The sequence below is a fragment of the Mobula birostris genome, chromosome 11 (assembly GCF_030028105.1).
Source record: "Mobula birostris isolate sMobBir1 chromosome 11, sMobBir1.hap1, whole genome shotgun sequence".
Taxonomy (NCBI): domain Eukaryota; kingdom Metazoa; phylum Chordata; class Chondrichthyes; order Myliobatiformes; family Myliobatidae; genus Mobula; species Mobula birostris.
Window position 1 is genome coordinate 102,003,743 of NC_092380.1, and position 16,228 is coordinate 102,019,970.

The window sequence follows — 16,228 nt, forward strand, 5'->3', positions numbered from 1 at the left end:
AATGCATTTGAGTAGCTGAAAGTATGCTTGCAAGTTGTGCAACAACAAGGGGTTCAACTGCTATTTTTCAGATTAAATCAAAATGATGAGAGTTCGAAATATAACGTATAATCAGTGTATTATCATAATGATAATTTGTATGAAAATAAAAAGTTTTAAACTATATATTCCTATAAAAACTAAACATTGAAATGAAAAGTTATACAAGTGCTAAAACCAAGACATCAATCCTTGATTTTTTTCTACAAAAATGTTGAGGTACAACATTTTCTCTTGCTTTTTTACATCCCCAATACCCTAACTCTCTATATTTTCATTCATTGTTGGTAAGTATACTTTTTCCTGTTACAAGATTCCTCCTTCCAGTGCATCAGTTCTGACCAGAATCCTAAGTTTTTAACTGATGATGTTTAAAGCCAAATAAATTATTAATCAAATGAAAGCTCCGCCCCCTCCCCCCCGCCAAAAAAAGACATTTATGCCTTAGGATGATGTGACAATGGTTCAGTTTATACATGTAGTATTGGAAGGAACGCATAACACCAGTAATTCAGTCACCAAACTTTCACAAACTAACCCCAGCGAGGTTAAAGCAGAGGACCAGAAATGGGTGCTTTAACATGCATACCTCGTAAATGCAGAAAGAGTTTGAACCTGGTCCTGGTAAGATTTTCCTCTATCATTGAATGTTTTGGTTCTGAGGAGCTTTCTTTTTCAAGGTCATTCCAGCTAAAAGATTTAGTAGCGTTAAAAGTTCTAGTAAGATGAGTAGCAGCTTATCAAAAGGAATGTTGAAAACTGAACTAATCGTTGTTATCGTCAATCCATATGTGTCATTTCGTGTTTATTTTTTGCCATCTTAGCAGCAATGAGAAGACCAGAAGACATTTTAACAAGGATTTTAGAGTTTCTGTCTGCAATTTATGGCAGCCCCCATCTGGTCCACGTAACCAGACCCCCGCATGATGGGATAACACTTGCTTTCTAATTTTTGCAAACTATGAAATAGTTTTGTTCACATATCTCCCTCCACCCTAAACAAGTTGTATGAATTAAGTGTGTTGCTGTTTTCTTCTGCTTGGAGAGCAGAGGTATAGTTTGAAAAATATATAAAGAAAATATAGGGTTACGCAATGACCATATAGTGTAGTCTAACAGCTGTCTGCAAATATTTTCACCATGATTATCCCTACTAAAAGTAAATCACTGGGTAAAGATAGCTCAAACGTGACAAGGCTCAACTAGGATGCAATAGACGCCCTACTGGCTACATATGGTAGCATGTTGATTTAGGATCACCAACAATATTTTAGGGGCAAATCCTCAGTCCGAAATTCTAATGCAGCTTCTGTGAGGAGACACTTTTATTCAGGGATCTTAAAATGAGGTAGATAATTCTTTGAGTAAAGGAATGGAAAACTATAAGAAAGCAGCCGTATGTACATCTCCTCAACAATACTGCTAGAATTAAAACCTGCTTAAGAGACATAGAAAATATCTTGGCTTCATTTTCAGAGTGGACTGATTTTGTTAAGTGTAATTAAGAGCTTGTGAAGTACACTAACAATACTTACATGGTCCCAATCCAATTCTCCTCTGAGATGCCATAAATAGGACAGATTTTTTTTAAATTTAAAAGCATATGGTAATTTATAATGCTAAAATGCTGAAGCTTGTAGGTAGGTTAAGAAAAGCTTCTGACCTGAAGATCTGACAAAGATTGACTGCAGGAGAGTTCAAAGTTCAGCAGCAGCAGATCTAAAAACAGATTTGTGGGTTAGTACTTCAACACTGTACTTTCCGTAGCAGAAGTGGATGGATTCCATTGAAATTACACAGCAACACTACACAAAGGAGGTCAGATACCAAGCATTGTTACCAGCAGACATATAAAAATTGACAGACTTAACCAAACGTCAAGGGTGAAGACTAAGACTTTATACTTTAAGAAATAACAATAAAAAAAAGCACATCACGGACCTCCATTAGACAAGATTAATTATAACAGTGCAAACATATTTTAGATAGGAATTCCATATCACCATTTTAAACAAATTATAACCACACATTTACAACAAATTCAAACACCCACTCACACACAGACACACACACACACACAATGTATCACTTATCTTTTGCCAGACAGAGAAATAATAAAAAGTTAGCAAAACTATAAATAAACTTTTTGAACAAAATATACAGATATAAATATTCAGTCACAATTAATTTAAATATATGATACACCTGTTCATCTTGCATAAAGCTTTTGTGAAAGTGCACCGACCGAGTTTTCGGCTTCATTCCTACAATATGTCTTCCCTCCTGAGGTAATTTCTGAGGAACGCCTCTCTCAGATTCTCGGCAGAAAATGTGTCATTGTCATGATGGGAGACACTCTGTTTCCCTTCTTCGTTTTGCCATTCTTGCTCAGCGCGATGTACATGCTGGGGTACGTTTTGGATTCGTAGGCATTGTAGTTATTGGGCAGGAGGATTTCACTGAATTTGCATTCGTCGTTGTAGTATGCCTGGAAGGAAAGAAGATAGCTCTGAGTGGGACTTTACATCTGCTGGATCCATTACCACGAGAACATGTATATTCTTTTATTCCAGAATTTGTAGAGCAGTGACCCATGAAGGTAACATGGCATACTCCAAAAAGCTCAGGACATTTGCAATAAAATTTGAAGAGGTCACTTTTCTGGTTTGGGGAGAAAACCTCCCATCGAGTTTGTTTTCTTAATTACTTACCAATAGGTTAATATATTTTGTAATATTTATAGACTCTAGTTAGGACACATCTGGAGTATTGCATACAGTTCTGGTTTCCCCATTATAGGAAGGATGTTGAGGCTTTGGAGAGGGTGCAGAAGAGGTTTACCAGGATGCTTCCTGGATTAGAGGGCATAAGCTGCAACAAGAGGTTAGAGAAACTTGGTTTGTTTCCTCTGGAACAGCAGAGGCAGAGGGGAGATCTGAAGAAATTTATAAGATTACGTGAGGCATAGATAATGTAGACAGACAATATCTTTTCCCCGGGGTTGAAATGTCTAATACCAGAGTGCAGTTATTTAAGATGAGTGGGGGTAACTTCAAAACAAATGCAAGAGGTAAGTTTTTACAGAGAGTGGTGAGTAATTGCAATGCATTGATGAGGCAGGTACATCAGGGACTTTGAAGTGTCGTTCAGATAGGCAAATGAATATGAGGAAAATGGAAGGAAGTGGACATGCAGGCATAAGTGATTAGTTCAGTTGACCATTTGATTACTAATTTATTTGGTTCCGTGGAACATTGTGGCTGAAAGACCTGTTTCTGTGCTATGCTGTTCTATGTTCTCTGTTATAATAATGCATGCAACCCACCTGCAGTTTCTGGGATTTTGTACTGCCCTGCACCACAATGGATTTCAGTATTTGAAGGGATGTTGACATCGAGACAGAGAAGAAGCCTCGGCACATGATAATTGGGACAGTAGGCTCAAAGGGCCAAATAGCCCCCTCCTGCTTCTATTTTCTATGCTCTGATGAGTGCCAGAAAGTTCGCACTAATTCCCTTAACTAAATTGATCATAAAAGGAAATATAGTGGGCATTCCCAGCCGCATTTGGAAGTAGCCCCTGTTCCTAGCAGCCACTTGCGAACACAAAAGTTTCTGTAGATGCTGGAAATCCAGAGCAACAGACACAAAAAGCTAGAAGAGATCAGCAAGTCAGGCAGCATCCATGGAGGGGAATAAACAGTCGGCATTAGGACAGGAATTCTGCCCCCTCCTCTCCAGTCCTGAGGAAACAGTTCTGGTCTGAAACACCAACTGTTTATTGCCCTCCACAGACGCTGCCTGACTTGCTGAGTTCTTCCAGCATTTTATGCATGTACCAACTCGAGAAATAGTTAGCTCATTTTCAGACACCCCTATAACTGGCTCTAAATACTCATTTGTTTATCATTCTTCGCAGCTGATCTCTCCTGTGGTCTCTGGGAAAGTAATGTTCCTGCCAACATGCATGGCCAACATTCAGTGTCTATAAAACTTTACTGAAAGCTACCATTATTGTGTAAAACCCTCAGCACTGTTAACAATGTTAACACTGAAGTCCTCTCCTCTTATATTTACTGGGCTGTCCATAGGGAAATATCTGGTGAATGATTGCTGTACTTTTTCTAGTTATGATTATCATTTGTACCATTTACCTTCACATTGGCAAGGAATTTTATTCCTCTCAGGTGTATATCTTAATAAACTAATCTGATCTGATGTAACATCCACATAACTTGGATCAAATAAAACACCAAACTTAAAAAAAACTGCAATAGTAAAGAAGCCCCAAGTTGTTTGAATAGTTTTTCCTGCAGCAGGTAGATTTTCAGAAAGAGATGATTATAGACACAATTCTCCAGGGGAACAAGTCACTCTATATGTGGGAAGACTGTACAATATGGGTGGTCCACTTTGACAACTCCTATTTTACACTGGAGAGGACAGTAGATGCGTGTACTGGCTAGAAATGCAAAGAATGACATGCACTTGAAAGACGGACAAGCTGATCCTTGGCGGTAGAATTTATCTGTTTCATTCTCCACACACTCTCTTTCTCTCTCTCTAAAGAATATACAGCGTTCAAGAATGCAGTTTGTACCTAATGAAAATATTATGCACAATAGATTTTTAAAGTCGTAAGTACACCCACATTTCGCCAGCAAGCGATAGGAACATTTTAGCAGACTGAAGTAACGAAAAGTAACTCGTTGGTATAATTACCGATCCATAAAGTTTGCCTTTGCTATTCATGGCGACAAACAGCCCGCTTTTGACACCGAAAAGGGTGACGACCCCTCTTTCCACGGGCGAAATCTCCAAAAGGCCTGTGCAGAGAGGAGAAAAAAAGAGATGTCAAGCGCTTTTGCCGAGCTCACTGCGGAATCCTCCGGCAAACCACCGTGTTTGATCCCGCCATAACAATAGCCCATGATTAAAAGCTGCAGTAAACTTTGAATGCTGGTGGTTTTAATCATCATCTTGATCTTTAGCAGGTAAGAACACCTGATTCCGTCAGCACGTCTGAGGGTGAGCATGAGGGGGTTGGGAAGGAGAGAGAGAGACTCCATTTAAAATTTAAGACAGGTTAACACTTAAAGCAGGAAAACGGCTGGTGCAGTGTCTTACACAGGTTAACTGGACAGGGAATATTCTTCATTACACGGGGACAGAAACACGGTGCATGTCCTGTCACTTTAAGGACAGAAAATGAGAACCAGCAGGGTCTAACAATTCCCCAGCAACATAAACAACAAGTATATCACACACTTCACAGTCCCGGTACAATCATTCAATAACCCACGCTTTACAGATTAAGACCTATCACCAAAGGGCACTTGTTGCGTTCTGGCAAGCTATTTGTCCGAGATTTATCTCCATGTTTACACTAAAATAAAAATTGTTTGGTTATATCCTTTCCCCACCTGGTACGCCGTCTGCCGCTCAGTGAAAATGTTGATTACAAAAGAGAGGCAGAAGTCTGACATCTTATTTTGTGAATATACAGAGTGTCGCAGAGAGAAAAAAAAACGTATCTTCTATAAATCCGTCTATAAATAAGCGCCGATAAATGTTCTGTCGGAGAGATTTCGCAGACAATACGGTGCAAACAACTAACGCACTTACTGTATTGATTCTCGTTATGTTTGCCGTTAATCCTACCGTCAGGCAATACTTGAAGATGAAATCCTATGCCGACGTTACAGTAAAGCCGTCGCAGTCGTTTGATACCCAGCAGATAGTCCGTCTCTCCGCTGATGGCCTTCCTCTCTCCGGGGATTCGAGACATGGAGCGGGACAAGAGCGTCTCCCACCTGCGTTCCAAGGTAGCATTGGGCTGGGCAGAGAGAGGAGCGCAGCGCACCAAACCAGATACAAGTCCAAGGACCAAGATTGGCAAGGAAGCCGATTGCATTGTTGCGTTGCAGAACATCCTGATCAACATGTGCACACGTGTTTGGGAATCTATTGCACTAAAAATACCTCGGCTCTAGCTCCACTTTCTCGCTTTATTTTGGGCGCACATTAAAAAAAACAAATGCTCAAAGCGTAGATAAGCTCTTCCTTACATTGGAAGACTGCATTGGAAGCTTGCCAGAATCAGTTGCCTTTCAGGAAGTTTATTACAACTTGCAATCCGCTTTAAGTGCTCAACGTTGGAGTCAGGGCAAGATCTATCTGCAAAGTGTTCTTCCCCTGACAGTACAGCCATACCGACTACCCTCTGACCACGATATTTATATCCATCTACATGGTTACCTATTACATCATCACCTACCCCACTCATTCACTCCAAGTGATTGCATTCGCATCATCGTGAGATTCACGGGCCAATGATTTCACACTGAACAGACTTGTTTTGAAGTTATATTTTAAAACTTTGCATGTCGGAGAGATGCACGTGTAGAATGGGTGCGCGCGCCTCTGTGCAACAGTATAGACAGACAGACTCTATAATTGTAATAAATAGCACGATCTATACAAATATTGCCCAATATACATAATATAGGCTACATGTTTATATTAGCCGAATACGTTTCATGCCAATGTTCCATGATACGTTCAATTCCCAGATTTACGAACTTATTTTATTAAGTTAGTCTTCAAGAGCGCCACGATGAATTATAGCTTACTCTCCGTTGTTTGTACATATATGTATATAAGTGTACGCCAACTAGGACAGAAATTTAGGATAAAATATCGCACGTTAAATAGGCTCCTAATCGGTAAGCTGAGAGGAAGCTGCGTGTCCTGAAGTCTAACGATAGGGAGAATGTACCAAGCGAACCTTTCTATTGCAAAATAACTCTTAATCCGTGTACAGCAGTAGCGTGACATGCCAAATTATTATAACAGAGAACATGGAAATCCGAGTTTTAAAATTTTGCCGTTATATGTATTACTTAAATGCGTTAAATTCGGATGTACAATTAAGAATACTTCAAATCATAAACACGTTGGTGGAAAAGAAATGAATCATTTCCAAACTGTCTTATTTTGGTCAGCTTTCGATCAAATGCTTTAGAGATTTAGAAGGGATCCCCTCACAGAATAACGTATTGAGTTGAATTTGTTTAAAAAGCACGCCAAATGTCAGTTTCTGCCTGACAAATGCATGCGCCGCCAGTATTTTAAAGTCAACAGGTGCCCAGATGTCAAATCGCTTGGACAAAACCGCGAGTGGACGCACAACGTATTAAAAGTGAGTCAGGCCCCTGTAACTCAGCGGTAATCTGCCTTGTTCACTTTAAATGCAGAACATTTGAAGAGCGACCTCCCGCTGCCCAGCCAGTGCCACGGGCAGGGCGACAACTCCGTGTAGGTGCGTAAGGCAGTGACCTTCGCCAACTCGGATGCTGCGTCCTTGTCTTTTTTTAGTCCTGACACATCTATCAGCGAGATTTAGACGCGTCAAAGGGTCTCGGGGCATACACTAATTGACCGGTTTTCAGATTGGGATTTGGTGTAGTCACCGCTAATTTACACACGGGTCCCTTATTTTTCAAAGGCATGACGGCGAAATTTGACGCATAATTACCATTGTGGGTCCAGCACTCTAACTTAAAGTCACTTGCGTTTGTATTGGTTAGATTAAACATTGCGTATATTGTTCGGAAGTTAACCGAGGAGAAGCGCATATAGTTGTTTGAAAGAGTGCGTGTGCTAGTGGGGGGGGGGGGGGACGCGGAAGGCTACGGAGTAAACAGAGTGGGGTTAATGATCCTTTCTAAAAATCTAGCACAAGCAAAGTGGGCAGAAGGGCCACCTTCTCTGTCGTGCCATTCCAAACCCTACCGGAGTGATTATAATCCTGTTCCATTCAATGTGTTGAGTGGACAAGGGTGGTACCAGCCTTGATATTCCGGGGAAAGTTATTAAATGATCCAGTGCTACCCCTGATTCCCACCTCAAAGCACCGCTCAGCCCCAGTGTGTTTCTCTTTGTTCCTTCTGCAAAGCTATGGAAATTCTTTTAGTAGATATTAGCCGCCAGTGGAAGATTCGCCTGACAACGTTTTCTCACGTTCACGACTGGCTGATTCCGTATAATATATTTTCATAAAAAAAAACTCAGTTGACATGGTATACAGGCTAGACCAGGAATGTGGGCCTCTCTCCCGGTGGGCTAGAGTGGATTGCAACAACCCCCCTGGGAGACTGATTTAACCGTTCCACTCTCCCAAACCCGGGCTGTTATTTTATTATTATATTCCACCGCCATGCGTTTTGCATAAAAACCTTCATGTCTTCATTCAATCGACTCATTTGCTCTGTCTGTATGAAACTGGTATCCTGTAGTGGACTTTAGGAATGATCAGAACTTGCTTGGAAATCATAACGTTGCAGCGGGATTGATGCTGCGCGCACAGCCGGGCGCAGGAACACCAGACAGTAGTCACGTGAACGCCAGATAAAGGGTTGGATATGTCCCAACAGGTGTGGCCATCCCGGCAACTTGAGAGTGGATAATGCTGTAAGCAGATGGAGGTGAACGTAGGTTGGGTAGCAGCCCATGAATTATGAAATCTTCTCTTTACTTCCCCTGCCCCGGGAAAGCAGCCAAAGTAATCAAACCCTTCCCACTCGGCCATTCCCTCTTTTCCTCCCCTCAACCCTACCATCGGGCACAAGTTACAAAAGCTTCAGAGCATGTACCACCTAGGCTCAAAGACAGCTTCAGTCCTGCTGTTATAAGACTCTTGAAGGGATCTCTTGTAAGATAAATCTTACAATCCAAGAAATTCTGCTGATGCTCTAAATTTTGAGCAACACACCTAAAATGCTCCAGGGACTCAGCAGGTCAGGCAGCGTCTATGAAGGGAAATAAATTGCCCAATGTTTTATCCTAGACCCTGAGAGTCCTGGTGAAGGATCTCACTCCAAAAAGTCAACTGTTTCCCTCCATAGATGCTGTCTAAACTGCTGAGTTCCTCCAGCATTTTGCGTGCGTATCTCCCAATCTGCCTCATCTTGGCCGTTGAACCTTATTTGTCTGCCTGAACTGCATTTTCTTTGTAATTGTAAAGATTACCTTTATCTAAAGAAACCATCATTGCCTCAAAACTAATCAGTAAACTCCAAGACCTACGCCTCAATATCCTTTTGGCAATCGGATCCTGGATTTCCTCACTTGTACACTTCAAGCCCTTAACTCCTTGGAGACAGCGGTTAAGGGCCACACATCTAACATGTACTTGAATAGGGCTCTAAATGAAGTCCATGATTGGTCAAGTGAAGTCCATGATTGCAGCATTAATGAAATGAATGGATTTCTTGGAAAGAATAAGGAGAATCATGAAACTGTTGCATCACTGCCTGGTTTGGAAACGCCAATGTCCAGGAATGGAAAGTGAAGGATACAGCCCTGCCCGTCACAGGCAAAGCCCTCCCTGCCATTGAGCTGCAACAAGAAAGCAACATCCATCATCAAGGAACTCCACCATACAGGCCATGCTCTCTTCTTGCTTCTACCATTGGGCTGGAGGTACAGCAGCTTTAGGACCCTTGCAACTGGGTTCTGGAAGAGGTGCAACATCAGACTCCTGAACTGGCGTGAATAGTTAACTCATTACAACTCTGAACTTATTCTACAACCTGCAGACTCATTTTCAAGAACTTTTCAACTCATGTTCTCAGTACTTTTTTTATTTGCATTTTCTTTGTTTATGTATATTTTTCATAAATTCTATTGTATTTCTTTAATTTCCTGTAAATGTCTGGCCATTCTCCTCTGACCTCTCACATTAACAAGCTGTTTTTGTCCACAGCACTGCAGATTTTATTTTGCACCATTAGATTATGAGAACACTCAGTCCTCTTTTATTGTCATTTAGAAATGCATACATGCATTAAGAAATGATACAATGTTTCTCTGGAGTGATATCACAGAAAACAGGACAAACCAAAGACTAACACTGACAGAACCACATAATTATAACATATAGTTACAGCAGTGCAAAGCAATACCATAATTTGATGAAGAACAGACCATGGGCACAGTAAATAAAGTCTCAAAGTTCTGAGTCGATCGACTCCTGAGTCCCCAATAGCAGGCGGCAAAAGGGAGAAACTCCTTGCCATAAACCTCCAGGCACCGTCAACTTGCCAATGCCTTGGAAGCAGCCAAACACAGCCGACACTGAGTCCATCCGTCTGAAAACTTCGAGCTACCGACCAGCCTCTCCGATACAGCCTCCCAAGTGCCATCCTCTGCCGAGCACCTTTGACCTCTCCCCGGCCACTGAAACACGCAAAGCCGAGGTTTTCAGGGCCTTCTGCTCCGGAGATTCCAGTTACCACACAGTAGCAGCGGCAGTGAAGTGGGCATTTCAGAAGTTTTCCAGAACTCTCACGTCTGTCTCCATCAAATCAGAATTGTGCACGGTCCCCTACTTGACAGATAACAGTCATCACCACCGAAGAGGCCGCACGCGCTGCTGTCGCGCCACCATCTTCTCCTCCTCTATGAACTCCAGAGACTGTTGTGCTTGAAAATCCCAGAATATCAGAAGTTTCTGAGGTAGTCAAACTACCCTATCTGGCACTAACAATCATTCCATGGTCGAAGTCACTCAGTTCACATTTCATGATCATTCTGATGTTTGGTCTGAACTAGAACTGAACCTCTTGATCATGTCTGCATGTTTTCATGGATTGAGTTTTGCCAGGTGATTGACTGGCTGATCAGATATTTGCATTAATGAGCAGGTGTTCCGGTATACCTAATAAAGTTGTCACTGAGCATTCTCTGCTGTATTTGATAATCATTCCTAAATATATTTGAAGACCTAAACTTATTTAGCCATTTACCATTTCTCATCTCTCAGCTTAGAACACTGCAATCCTTTTCTGGAATATTAACATTGCCTGCATTGAAGGCACAGAGCTAAGGCCCCACACTACTAGGTCCAGGAACAGTTATTACCCCTCAACCATCAGGCTCTTGAACCAAAGGGTAATACTTTACTCAACGTCACTTGCCCCATCATTGAAATATTCCCACAACCTATGAACTCACTTTCAAGGACTCTTCATCTCATGTTCTCGATATTTATTGCTTGTTTATTTATTATTGTTAATTCTGTATTTGCAAAATTTGTTGCCTTTTACACAATAGTTTAATGTCCAAATAGGTGCAGTCTTCCATTGGTTCTATTACGCTTATTATTCTATTATGGATTTGTTGAGTACGTCTGCCAGAAAATGAATCTCAGGGTGAGAAAATGGTGACGTAAATGTACTTTGATCATAAATTTACTTTGAACTTTGAACCACACCTAACTCTGTTTTCCCTGTTGACTGGATCTGCTACACTTTCTTTGCTCTTATTGAAGCACGTCACCCTGTCCACTTGCAAATTCCTATTCCAGACCTTTTCTCCCCCCACAAAGTCCTTGAATGTGTCATATCCTCCCAAATTAATTGCCAGAACTTCTTACTGATATCCCTCCAATCAAGTCCCTTCCCCTGTCCGCACCAAAACAATTCTGATCAATGTCAATACCACTCCTCCTCAATGTGTCTACAGACTTTGCCATAGTTGTTCATACCATTTTACCCTAATGCTTCCTGAGTGTTGTAAGATAGGGGGTTCAATTCTTGCCACTGCCTGTAAAGAGTTTATATGTTCTCCCTGTGACCGTGTCTGTTTCCTCTGGGTTCTCTGGTTTCTTTCCACATTCCAAAGACTACAGTTAGAGTTAGTTATGAGCATGCTGTTTTGGCACCAGAAACATGGCACCACATGCAGGCTGTCCACAACACATTCTCAGTACAAATGACGCATTTCACTGTATGTTTCAATGTACTTGTGACAAATAAAGCTAATTGTTAAATCTTTAATTGTTGGGCAGGTGGGTAGGACCATAGTCAATAGTCCAAATTTTCTCTTGACCTCTGGGCTTAGCCAGAGACTCAACAACACAACACTCTTTTTAGTTCCAACCACTCCTAGTGATTTCCTCGCTGCATTTATAAGTGCGAAGCACATTTATTATCAATGTATGTATATTGTGTGTCACCATATAAGATTGCTGAGATCCATTTTCTTGCAGCAATTCAGAAAAGAACAGAGAAATATAATAGAACCAGTGAAAGACCACACAAAACAAAGACCATCAGACAACCAATATGCAAATAAAAATAGCAAATAAATAAATAGATAGGTAGATAAAGAAACAGACAGACAGAGAGATAGATTATACTGAGAACATGAGCTGTAGAGCGAACGTGAATCCAAAGGTTGTGTTCAGTGATCAGTTCATTGTTGAAGTGAGTGAAGCTCTCCACACTGGTTCAATAGCCTGACTAGTCATGAACCTGGTGACATGGGACCCAGGGTTCCTGCACCTCCTTCCCGGTGGCAGCAACTTCAGGAGAGCATGGGCTGGATCGTGGGGGCCCTTGGTGATGGATGATGATCTACTGTTGCTCCCCAACCTATTTTTTAATCAGTACACTGCTGTTCAGCATTACATATGAGGACAGGATCTAAGTTACCTCAGAGCACCTTCTGTTAGCCTTCCCAAAATCACCAGATCCACTGCAGTCCAGGTCTGGTTGATCATCGAGTGACAGTCATTCTCATCCAGCATGAAAACAGACCCTTCAGCACATCATGTATCCCGGCCATCAAATACTGCACCTATCTCCACTAATCACAATTTCCTGCTGTACAGCCCATGGGACCAGGGAGTTTATTCCCCACAAATGTTGGGTAGAGCTTTGCCAATGCTGCTGAAGGTTCTGAAGGTGTAATAGTGATGAAGCATCCTTGCAAGAGTAATCACAACTTAGAGAGTCATGGTGGCGCAGTGGTTAGCACAACACTTTACAGTGCCAGTGACCCATGTTCGCTTTTCGCTGCTGTCTATAATGAGCAACGTTCCCTCTAATATTTTTTAACAGCTGTGTGGACCAGCCAATGCTCTGAGCAGGAAATTTTTGCACAGCCTGAAAGCTGCGTGGCATTTTATATTAACATTATATAAAAGAAATTTGCAGCTGTGCAGCCACACGCCCACGTAGCTTAGAGGGAACAGTAAAGGAGTTTGTACATTCTCTCTGTGATCGTATGGGTTTCCTCCTGGTGATCTGGTTTCCTCCCACATTCCAAAAGATGTATGGGTTAGTAGGTCAATTGGTCTCGTGTGTGACGGGGTTCATTGGGCCAGAAGGGCCTGTTACCATACTGTACCTCTATGTAAATAAACTCAGTTTGATTTCGTATCTTTTTTCTGCAAAGAATAAAGATAAAATAGGACTGAATGATCTATAGTAATTTGGCCTCCTGGACTAACTGATTCACCAAAAATTAACCAGAAGAAGCTAAGAACAGTGAAGATAACATCATCGGCCAAAGAGACTGGACTGTGTTGTAGTGCTCTATGTTCATGCTAAGTCCATCTCATAGTAATGGATGTTGCTCAAGATAAAGGCTCAAAGGGGTAGGGTTGATATGTCTTTGCAACGAAAAATGGTAAGAGTCTCAAATCTTGAAAGTTTTAGATGACAAGCTGCAGAGGGGGGAGATTAGAAGACCAACAAGGGATGCATAAATAAACCACCTGGAACTTAAAACAGCAACAGGCCCTGAAGTGTGCAGTAAGTAATAAAAAAATCCCAAGGTTATTCTACAAATTCATAAAGGGTGAAATAATAACTTAGGAAAAGATAGGGCCAATAGGACTCATTAAAAGTTAATATGAATTTGGAGGCACAGGGTGTGGATAAGATTCTTAGTTAAAATTAGTTGTTGTATTCACTAAAGAGGGGATTTATGATAATGTCACAGTTCGAGACGACAATTATAATGTATTGAATAAATTCAAAGTAATTCAAAGTAAATTTATTTTCAAAGTATATATATGTCACCTGAGATTCATTTTCTTGCAGGCATTCACAGTACAACAAAAAAAATAATAAAATCAATGACAAACTACACACAAAGACTGATAAACAATCAACATGCAAAAAAAACCAAACTGAGCAAACTAAAAATAAATAAATCAATATAAATATAAATACAAATATCTATATATTATATATACATATGTACATAAATATATATAGACCATAAAACATAGGAACAGAATTAGGTTTTTTGGCCCACCAAGTCTGCTCTGCCATTCAATCATGGCTGTTCCTTCTTTTTCCCCTTCTCATCCCCACTCCCTGGTCTCCTCCCCGTAACCTTTGACACCATGGCCCATCAAGAACCTATGAATCTCTGCCTTAAATGTACCCAACAACCTGGTCCACAGCTGCCTGTGGTAACAAGTTCCACAAATTCACCCCTCTCTGGCTAAAGAAATTTCTCCGCATCTCTGCTTGAAATGGCCACCCCTCAATCCTGAGGCTGTCTCCTCTTGTCTTCGACTTCCCCACCATGGAAAAATCCTTTCAACATCTACTCTGTCTAGGTCTTTCAACATTCAAAAGGTTTCAGTGAGATCCCCCCCACCCCGCTTCATCCTTATAAATTCCGGCAAATACAGGCCCAAAGCCATCAAACGTTTCTCATATGATAAACCTCTTATTCCTGGAATCATCCTTGTGAACCTCATGTGAACTCTCCCTAATGCCAACCCATCTTTTCTTCGATAAGGAGCCTAAAACTGTTCACAATACTCAAGGTGAGGCCTAGCCAGTGCCTTATAAAGTCTCAGCATCACATCCCTGCTCCTGTATTCTAGACCTCTTGAAATAAACATTAACATTGCAGTTGCCTTCCTCTCTACCAACTCAGCCTGCAAGTTAACCTTTAGGGTGTTCTGCACAAGGACTCCCAAACCCCTTTTCATCCCAGATTTTTGGATTTTCTTCCCATTTAGAAAATAGCCTACACATTTATTTCTTCTACCAAAGTGCATGACCATGCGTTTTCCAACATTGTATTTAATTTGCCACTTTCTTGCCCATTCTCCTAATCTGTCAAGTCCTTCTGCAGTCTTCCTTTTTCCTCAACACTATCTGCCCCTCCAACAATCTTCATATCAAAGGTTTCAAAGATACATTTAGTGTCAGAGAAATGCATACAGTATACATCCTGAAATGCTTTTGCTTTGCAACCATCCATGAAAACAGAGGAGTGCCCCCAAAGAATGAATGACAGTTAAATGTTAGAACCCCAAATTCACGCCCCAGCTCCCTTCCCTCTCATGCATAAGCAACAGCAAAGCAACAATTCCCCCTCCCCCCACCAGAAAAAAAAGCATTGGCACCCACCACTGAGCACTCGAGCATGCAGCAAAACAACAGCAAAGACACAGACTTGCAGTACCCCAAAGACTACTCGTTCACCCTGTAATTTGACATACCGCAGGCTCTCCCCCCCCCCCTCTCTTTCTCTGTAATAGGGGAGAAAGAGATGTCATCATTTCACAGTGAGAGGGGAGACATAACAAACAACTCACTGGTCTACGATGTTAAAAGTCCATTGTGTTGCTTTTTCTGACCTCTGTGCCCAAAAGGTCTCTAGGCACACAGCCAGTGATCTTCCGACTCCCACAACACCCCAATTTCCTGCCAGGACACTGACCTTCGATCCGCCTGTCTCTTGAGAGCCACAAGATCCTGGGCCTTTGAAGGCCAACTAAGCTCTTAGGCCGCATCCTTGCCATGTATGTCGAAAAACGTCCAGTCGTGAAACCCCGAGAGCGGGTCTCATTCCTGCAAAGAACCAAAGGCAGCGTGTAACTCCAGGTCAGAGTCTTCAAAAGAACCCTGAAAGGGAAAAATTGAGATATTAAAGATGGAAATAGAGCTGCTTCCAAAGATGCAAGTAAAGGAATCGCTGTTTAGCGCCATCATAACTAAGCTCTGCCCTCTTTAAACTTGGCAACAAAGTAATCTATTCCACTATGTAAATCATTGATATGCAGCATAAGAAGAAGCAGTCCCAACACCGACCCTAGTCTCTGGCCTCCTTTTATTCCAACTCGCTGCTTCCTACCAATCAACCTATGCCCTAACCATGCTAGTAACTTTCCTATAATACCATCGGCTCTTACGTAATTTTCATTTGAGTATTTCTTTGTTTTTGGAATTTATTTATCCTGTACCTTCCTCATTTTTCCCAGAAGCTCAAGCCATTGCTTCTCTGCTGTCATCCCTGGCAGTATCTCCTTCCAATTTACTTTGGCCAACTCCTCTCGCATACCACTGTAATTTCGTTTACTCCACTGAAATACT

General features: G+C 41.5%; 1 protein-coding gene across 1 annotated transcript; it reads right to left on the reverse strand.

The window, feature by feature from the left end:
- Positions 1-2,350: 2,350 nt before the first annotated feature.
- fgf4 (fibroblast growth factor 4) lies at positions 2,351-5,952 on the reverse strand. Its single transcript, XM_072273187.1, has 3 exons — positions 5,664-5,952; positions 4,761-4,864; positions 2,351-2,527 (listed from the first exon to the last, which is right to left on the reverse strand). The coding sequence occupies exons 1-3, from the start codon at positions 5,950-5,952 to the stop codon at positions 2,351-2,353; spliced, it is 570 nt and encodes a 189-aa protein (XP_072129288.1).
- Positions 5,953-16,228: the final 10,276 nt, after the last annotated feature.

Excerpts from the sequence above, each read along its gene's own strand:
- fgf4 (XM_072273187.1), bottom strand. The coding sequence starts at position 5,952 with ATGCAATCGGCTTCCTTGCCAATCTTGGTCCTTGGACTTGTATCTGGT. Across the intron at positions 4,865-5,663 it reads ACATAACGAGAATCAATACA|GCCTTTTGGAGATTTCGCCC; the intron begins GTAAGTGCGTTA and ends CTCTCTGCACAG. Across the intron at positions 2,528-4,760 it reads AAGGCAAACTTTATGGATCG|GCATACTACAACGACGAATG; the intron begins GTAATTATACCA and ends CTTTCCTTCCAG.